This window comes from Plasmodium inui, assembly GCF_000524495.1.
Source record: "Plasmodium inui San Antonio 1 unplaced genomic scaffold supercont1.78, whole genome shotgun sequence".
NCBI lineage: Eukaryota > Apicomplexa > Aconoidasida > Haemosporida > Plasmodiidae > Plasmodium > Plasmodium inui.
Genome location: NW_008481912.1, coordinates 4,716 through 13,707, shown reverse-complemented (window position 1 = coordinate 13,707; position 8,992 = coordinate 4,716). Strand labels below are relative to the sequence as shown.

At 43.2% G+C, this 8,992-nt stretch overlaps 2 protein-coding genes across 2 annotated transcripts; both read left to right on the top strand.

Moving 5' to 3' along the window:
* Positions 1-2,747: 2,747 nt before the first annotated feature.
* Positions 2,748-2,942, top strand: C922_05472 (hypothetical protein; the record flags this gene model as incomplete). The annotated part of the gene is made up of 1 exon (XM_008821043.1): positions 2,748-2,942. The coding sequence occupies one exon, from the start codon at positions 2,748-2,750 to the stop codon at positions 2,940-2,942; it is 195 nt and encodes a 64-aa protein (XP_008819265.1).
* Positions 2,943-3,694: 752 nt separating this feature from the next.
* C922_05471 (hypothetical protein) lies at positions 3,695-4,015 on the top strand (the record flags this gene model as incomplete). The annotated part of the gene is made up of 1 exon (XM_008821042.1): positions 3,695-4,015. One exon carries the CDS (start codon positions 3,695-3,697, stop codon positions 4,013-4,015), a length of 321 nt encoding a protein of 106 aa, XP_008819264.1.
* Between the last annotated feature and the right edge of the window lie 4,977 nt (positions 4,016-8,992).

The following is an 8,992-nucleotide window of genomic DNA, read 5'->3' as shown; positions in this document are numbered from 1 at the left end:
CAATCAGTAGAATGAGTTAATGTCTTCCTGTTGATTTTAAGAGAATTGTGCTATATATTCCGAATGATTCGACGAAACAGCAGGAGAGTTTCTGAATTTCAATTACTGTGTTTCCTGTTAATATCAAACAACACGTAATAGAATTAATCCTAATATTGTCAGTTGAACTAGGTCTAAGCAATGTGAGCATACTTCTCATTATTTTGAACGGATACTCGTTATTCCAGCTGGGATAGAATTAAACGGTACTCATGAATAATAATGAACTCGACGCGTGATTATACATGAAAATTAATAAGAAGCAACCAGAAGAGTTAAGAAGGGTACACAACAAAGATAATATTCCCATGGGAAAATTCTTTTAAGAATTTATACAGCATCCTTGAGTTAAGACTGGGCGGTGTGGCATAATAAGCTGTTATATATCCTTATTGCGTCTGGTTTTTAGAGTAGGCGGTCTCACATATGATATAGTTGTGTAGCATTTAATCTATAAAACGAGCTCTAAACCTATAATTCATGTGCTAAAGCTTATTACAGATGTCTGCCGTATAAATAGGATGGAAAAAATGTAAAAAAATTAAGGAACAACAGGAGAAGAATATTAACAGAACCCAAGTACACGTTAGGAGCACTATTGAGTAATCAAACACGTGGTTAACAGTAGGATATTGGAATAAAGATTAGGAAGAGTATACGAATGGGTATATTGATACTCTAATATTTCAGAATGAAAAATTATTGATGAGCTAAAGTACTCACTATTAATAATAGGTTCACAGAATATATCCTATTATCTCCATTTATCCTAAATACGAAACGACAAAATAGTAGGATAAGATGTACTATAATCTATTGATAGAACTAGTAAGCAATAGCCGATTACTATAAATCTACCAGAGGAACGATAACTGCCTCCCTAGGAATCGCATTATTCATAAGAGTAACTCGCAAGAAATAATAGAACTAGTAGATACCATAGAAGTTGCCCTTAATAAATAAGTCTTAATTGTAAAAGTGAGACAATCTACATGTCTATAAGAGACTTATGTAATAGATGGAAAATAAAATAAGTAAAAGGCTAGGGGCGAAAATATGTGCTAAGCGTCACGAAGGGGGACAAAACTAAAATGACAACACAACGAAAGAAGTAATGAGAAAACCTACAGGCCAGACAAATATGTATAAAGAAATAAGAAGGAAAGAATTATTTATGAGCAAAGGCGAGTGCTTTATAAAGGGGAAAACAAGACCCAATGGACACGGCAGCCGAACACGTGTAATTAGTCACGAACAAAGACAGGAGGGTGCAACTGGAATACTTGCATATAAAGATAAGGTAGGGAAGCAGATGCATTTTAGAATACGACAAAGGCCGAAAACAGCACAGGCAACAGAAGCGAGGATAGGCTAGAATTATATTCGAAACCGCAGCATCAACACTCCGACAGCACCGAATAGGAGCGACAGGGGAGGCTAAAACGGAACCCCAGAAAATTCAGCGGATACACCCAGAGAAAGAATAAGAAAACACCAGAGCACCCCAAGAATGAGGGTAATGAGGAGTTAGTGTGTTAATAACTGTTCAGAAGTGGCAGAGAAGTAGGCAGAACAATAGTATTGGAACTAAAGGATGATATCACATAATAATGAAGAGTAGAAAAAATGTCAGAGGAATATAACACGAAAATCAAGTACCTCCTGGCAGCCCAAAAAAAGGGGCCACCCAAAGAACAAATAAAAGAAACAGAAATGAACAGGGAAAGAGGGATGGGACTCCACGCAACCGGACCACAGTAACAGCAGGAACAGGAGGATGATGCAATCGGCTAGACACGAAGATATATAGGGAATAGGACAAACAGCATTCAGTAAAGTACCCAAGTAGTTTACGAACAAAAACTGGGAAAAACAACAAAAGGATTCCCAGAGGGCCCAAACTTCCGCAGAGCTTTACAGCAGAAGGCAAAGGAATAATAGGACACCCACCATCCGAAGCTTAAGGAGGCGAAGTAATATTTATCAAGAAACAGGATCTCAGTAATTAAAAAAAGGAGAAGGGGGGTCCCAACTACAGCAAAACACTACAGAAGCATGGCGAGCTAGGGGAAACCTCAACCCAGGTGAAACAGACACGAAAAAACAAGGCCGAGTTCCGCTGCATCTGAATCCACAGATTTCAGATAACATTATGACGGCCGCCTCAAGAATTCTAACAGTCGAAGACACCAAGAGAAGAGGAGGCAACAGAGGTTTAAAAGGAAGAACGAGACAGTTAACCCCCCCCAGGATCCAACACCCATAACAAGCATGAGTTCAACAGCAACAGAAAACAAGAGAAACTAAGACGAAGAAATAGCAGAAAATACCACATCCAGCCCACGGATAAATTCCCAAGAAGATAGATAACCCCCGTATAACAAGGAGGTAGAAGGAAGAGGAGAAAAACACAGGAAAAGTGCCCAGTACGCCACAATAACCATCCAATCAGGAAACCGAGGAAGCAGAACAAGGAGCCTCCAGACACCATAAAAGTATGAGTGACCCCAGGAAACTGCAACAAAGCTACTAGAAACAAATAACGCGAGAAAATAACCCCCCCACATGCCACCACACTAATAAAAAGAAGAAAACTAACCTGGAAAGGAACCAAGACAGGTACAGGCCCTAGACGCCTAGATGTTCTACCGAACAGCCAGTACACAGCAACAAGGGGGCCAAAGAAGGAGCAGCACCAGTGACAACTTATGAAGCCTGAAAGGGGACCAGTATACAGGAGAACAAACCCAAATCCGCAAGAAGACAAAAAGAATTGGACAACCAGGAGAGGATTGAGCCCCCCCAAAGCAAGCTTTAGGGGCAAACAAGGCCTAAACAGGCTGACCAGAATGAAAAAGCCCGAAATAGTGACCAACAAAAATCAACAGAAGGCAAATTGTTAGCGCCTTAAGGAGAAACTTTAGCAGCTAATGTCTACAGAAGTATACAGCAAAGAAACCAAGGTACTAGGACGCTAGAAAAAAGAGATACATCGGCATAACAACAGAATAAACGAAAAAGGGGAAAGCAGAATAGCCAACAGCAAAGCAGAAGGGGGGGAAGGAGCTAAGGGGAACTGACTAACCCCAGAAGCAGGAACTTGACACCAAGCGGAAAAGAATTGACTCTGGGGCAGACCCAGGAGGTATACAAAGCCCAAGGAACACATTGAACGCACCTAAAAGCAGTCTGGACAGGGAAGATTACCTCAAATTCCTCTCAGACGGAAAGCCAAAGGAAATGTATAGAGGGGAAGGATCTACGACAGGACCAAGATATCCCCGAGCGCGGATGGGGCAAGAGGGTTTAAGCACAGGGAGGAATAGAATGCCAGACAAGCGGGAGGCAGGAATCAGAGAAAAGAGACTGGTATCAGTAATGAGGAATGTTGTACCGACTGAGACAGGGAGACCAAGAAGACGAAACCCAAAACAAAAGCACGCCCAACAACAAAAACAGCAGTAATGTTCACTTCTAGGAAGCAACAGGCCAAGAGCGAGAGGAAGATGAGCAACACCAGCACAGGGGAATGTAGAACCAGCGTAAGGATAAATGGCAAAGGAAGGTTATGCAAAGAAACTCAAGCCCATGTCTCTGGACTCCCCAGGAAGAAATAGGGAAGAATAGGCAACCTCCACTGATAGGCGGCTCCCCAATGAAACCGAATAGACAAATAAGCATATGGGGCAACGAGGCAGCGAAACCGCTGAAACCAGAAGGATGCCATACAACTGGACACCGAATAAAAAATATAAATTTACTGGGAAGCAGAGGAAAAGTCAGGGATAAGAGGGGCAGCGTCAAACCGGCGGACATCCCCAGGAAGAATCCAGAAGAAGATAGAAACCCGAAAAGGAACCCCCTGAAGCAACAGTGGCACCCCATTAAAGTGCCAGGAAGCCAGAGTTCGGAAACCGTGAAGGAAACGGAAAAATACAGCCAACAAGGGGGAAAGATGAAGAGGAGAAGAACATAGAACTAAAAAAGAGAGGAATCCCAGAAGTGGGCCAAACAATTCCAGGAAGAGGCCGTCCCGCTGGTGTAATAAAGGAAGACGCCAAGGATAAATCAGAGCACCGTAACCAAAAGCAAAATATCCAAGAAGAGGGAGAATATCTTAATCCAAACCTTCCAAGGACAGCGAAATAGTGAAAACTAGAGACGTATAACAAAGAATAATAAGAACCACAGGACGGATGCGAGAATGCCCGCCAAAGAAGAAGGAGCCTACAAGAGGACTATCCGGAATCTCATCTCCCATACGCCATCGGGGACCGTGTGTTTGTGAACAGAGCAGAATAAATACGAAGGAGCAGTCAAGCAGAGTCCATAGAGGACGAAACTATCCAAAACTCCTGGACAGAATGTTATTAGACAGAACAACCCGTACATTTCGAGGCCCAGAGGGTGACACAGAACCACTAGAGGAAAAAATTGAATAGAATTCCCCGAGAAAGACACAAATAATAGCCTATACGCCAGAACCTATAATATATGCCAACACACCAAACATAAAAAAAACCCAAACCCCTAGAGGAAAACAAAGGGAACCGCATCAAACCGGTACCAAAACCACATCTAATTCAGAAACATGACCAGAAGGACGAGGTCACAACAGATGCAAACAGTTACACGTCAAGTACAGCCTCAGGACACCTAGTAACCACCAGGGGTACCTATGGCCGGAAGAATCCCAGAACACGCAACCGAAGAAACCCAGATAAAACCGGTGGTGAAACAGCTGACAGTAGGGAAAACGGGAGGAAAGAGGAAATATCAACACAGAAGATATAATAAAACTAAAGGGAAGAATGCAAAAGTGTGAGTCAGGCAATATTGCTGAACTCCATAACCGCACTCCAGCACAAAACATCAGAGATTCCGGCAAAGAAACGGTGGAAATAACAACAACACCGGCAGGCACAATATACACCAGCATGACCAGGACCAAGTCGCAGGGAAGCGGGGCCAACACGAGGGGATAGATGACAAGGGTGCAGAGCAACAGCCTTTCGAGGACACCGCAAACACACGGCAGAAACTGGACAAACGCCCACCGAAGAAATGGGACCTCCCACAGGTCACTGCAAAAATGGGAAACCCAACAAACAGGAGAACAGGACGCGGAAAAATCGGGCGGGCTATAAACAGAGGAAGAGCTATAGACAAGAAGGACCCCTGGTAAAAACCAGGCGCAGGACGGAAAAGCAAACAACAGCGGAGAAACAACCTTCAAGTGAAAGAAAAGAGCAGTAGACTAAGAAACGGCAGGTGACAAAAGATGAGAACACAGTCGCCCCGACCTCAGATTTCCAGTTCCGCCAACTGAAATCAGGGACAAATAGATTTCGGAAGGCACACTTGAGGCGCTGCATGACAACCCAACCAGACAGCAGTCTGAACCATCCTGTCCGATCGCCAGGAAGAGGGCAGGCAGAATTGAAGGGACGAGTCAAGAGGCCACCCCAAGGCAAAGGAAAAGAGTAACCAAAGCATTGAATCGTACCAGTCAACAGAGGCATAATAAACCACAATTACCAACTCTAAAAGAAGACACGAATAAACCCAAAACACCCTACCTGCAGGGACTCAGAAAAGTTAACTAAGCCCAAGGCACAGATAGAATCATTCGAAGTGCACAAAGCCAAAGCAAACCCAGGAACCCCCCCACAGGGAAGCCATGCCGCTACTACCTGAATTCCAGGACACATAAAACCGAGTGAACCCCCACAGGGTAACAAGTCAATCGAGGACAACAAAGATCCTTAGGAACGAAGAAACAACTATCAATCAAGATGATGAATTTCCCAGGTCGTTATGGTCCCCAAGGAGCAGATTTCCAAAACAGCGGGTTACAGAGAACCCACCACCACCACCCACCCCCAAACACCCCCAAGGCCATATGGATGCAAAGCAAGAGCACACAAACAAGAATACTTCATGAACACAAAGGAGTATCTGCGTGAAATTACGAACGTGACGAATATAACTGGAGCAGCACACGAGATACCGTCATATGCAAGGGTACGAGGGGGGAATCGGGAAGGAGAAGCGTACTATTCTAGAGGTGGAGCAGTATGTCATATATGAGAGATAAATGATATCAGGAAAAGCAGCTGGAGCATACTACCCCCCCAAGTGGAAACAGTAATAAGGGGGGCAGGACAAGGAACGTTCATATCCAAGCGATATAGAGGGTACGGAAGGGTGACGGACGAGTTAGGGAGGAGGATCCAGTGCCTAATATGATGAGGTATGGTTCATATGAACAATTGAAGGAGAGTCCAGATGCCACCAGAGATAGTGAGCGAGATAAGAAAGAGACTTCTTTCAGCAGATGATGTCGTTTCCCACAGGAACAAGTCATCATAGGAGTTCCGAGTATATCAGGTGCGGCAGCTGCGAGAAGGTACGGCCCCAGTAGGCGCAGAACGAGGACTCACTAGAACAGCAGGCGGATGAATATGAGGAACGAAGGAAGCAGCGCCCAAGTCCTTATTATCTGACAGGCAGTATGAGGAGGTCAATACAGCCCAATAATAGTGAGGGGAGCAGGAGGAAGGGGAACCTGAAGGAGCCAAATGACAGAGTGGGACAGCAGTAGCGAGAGCAGGAAGCCATAGCCTCGAGGGGAACCCAATCGAGTGGGCGTAAACGGAGCCCAGACGGGGAAGGCAGAATACGTATCATAATTAGAGGGATCAGCATCGAGGCGTGACAAGGGACAGTGAGGCAAAGTGCAGCAGGGGTAGGAAATAATTCTTAAGTGGAGTTCGTTTCTAAGGACAAGGCGGGAAGGATCAGGACACCAATTATACGAAGCTACCGGAGTTCCTCAGGGGTCCAGAAGCGGGGCCCAGGGTTTTATCAAGAGGAGAAAAGGGAGAGGATCTAGTAGATTCCCGGGGCCACCACAAAGGCGAGCTTGGGGCCAAAAAAGTAGCCGAAAAAATTCAAGAGGAGGAAATTGAGAGATGCGAATCCCTGGCATCCTGGGCGCATTCGAATAGGTGGCCGTAGGAGGAGTAAGATTCGAGACCGCGTTTGATATCCACAGAGTCAGGAAAACAACAAGGGTCCAACACGTTTCGAAGCAGGAAACATAAATAAGGGATTTTGGGGAAGCGAGCCCGTGGCGGAGGGAGCTGTATCACGGAAAAGGAGAACGCCGAGTGAGGCAGGGGAAACTACACAAAGGGGACACCAAACAGCACCCCCCCAAGGGAGAGACAGAGGTCGAGAGTACTGTAACAGGGATGCCAGGCGCAGTGACCGTAGGGGTGTTAGGAATAATGGGGGTTGTCGTGTATATTTATGGCCTGTTTGGTATAAGCTACGGAGGGGGGCTAGGGTTATATTTAAGGAGGGAAGTTCGCACGAGGGCAAGAGAGGAAGTATTTTCTCGCATGACAGGCATAAGAAGGGGAGCCTTAATATACAGTAGTGAAACATGGGACGGATTTCAGGAGGGACAAGGCGTGGGGGGGGGATTAAGGGGCCATGGGAGGAGTTTTGATACAGAATCGGCAACCAGGCACTCGTTGGGGCAGTGGGAAATGTATTAATGCATCAGGTGAGGTGTCAATAATAATACACTACCCTCTATAACTTACTCTACATATATATCTTCTTTCTATGTTATTGCAATGACTTTTTCCCCTTCGAGTATTCGTATGTTCATGCTTTTGTATTCTATCTCTTAATCCTTCAGGAGGACACCCCAGTTATTAGATAAGTAGAGGCAACCTACTTTGGGAATTAATCTTTCATCGTCTTATATTAAAACAATCATAGTAATACAGAATGATTCTTGTTGATTGGTAAATTTTCTCTGCTTCGATAAATTTATAATATAGGATTCAATACTAAAGCTGACTGTAATATAACATTTCAGATGCGTGCTCAGCAGTCAGAAGATGAAGATGTTTATAATAAGATCATTCTTTCCTTTCTGTATGAGAATTCTTTGCCCCATACAATTTATATGTACATATTACTTTTCCCCAATTATCTTTTGTCTTGAGGTGAGAGGCATAGGAACAACAGAGATGAATATAATTATTACTGCAGACAAAGAATTAGAACTGCTGCTGTTATAAATTATGGAATCCTTTATGATATTAGGTATGATGCATAGAGGAATTTATCATATTGTGATAACCACTGATATCAAAGTACAAAATGTTCATTAATACCACGAACCCTCTTGTCTTTATTTTACACAGAGACTCGTAATTTTATGTTGGAATAATAGAAAATCCTAATAAGTATATGGATCCATTTATATATGTATCTACATATCTGTAACTATTGCTGGACCACGTTATCATTAATATAGATCTAAATAACTACTTACTTGCAACAATAATATATCAAGATTGTAATCTTACCCAGACAATCAATTATTACAATTGAATCGTCACTTCATTTATGTATGCTAGGATTCTTTATAACCAGAGTAGACAGCTGTTTTCTATAGAATCACATCCATGACCATGATATATTATAGTATAGATTCCTATTGTAAAAAAATTATTCCGTCGTGAACAGAGCCGTGAATTTACAGAATTATCAATAATTTATCGTAGAGTTATAGAGAAATAAGACAACTAATTATTTTAAGGATCACAGCACGGACCCGTACTGCCGGCTTTAGGAAGAGTCCTTCGTAATATGCCATATGCTTATTTCAAATCTATCTTATCGGTTGTCAGTTCTCCATATTAATCTGCCATGTATAGATGTATGCGCATGCGATAAGATATCTATGATAAGGGGAAAGAAAAATATTATGAGAAAGAATGCTCCCTGAGGAAATAAATGAACATTTTGTATCTTCAGTAACGAAGGTACAAAGATGTCAATACATCAAAGGAATTTCTCGCTTTTTGCCTGTTAGACCAGAAAGGACACTCCACTATATTGCTAATATATGGAAAAAAATAGCCCTATC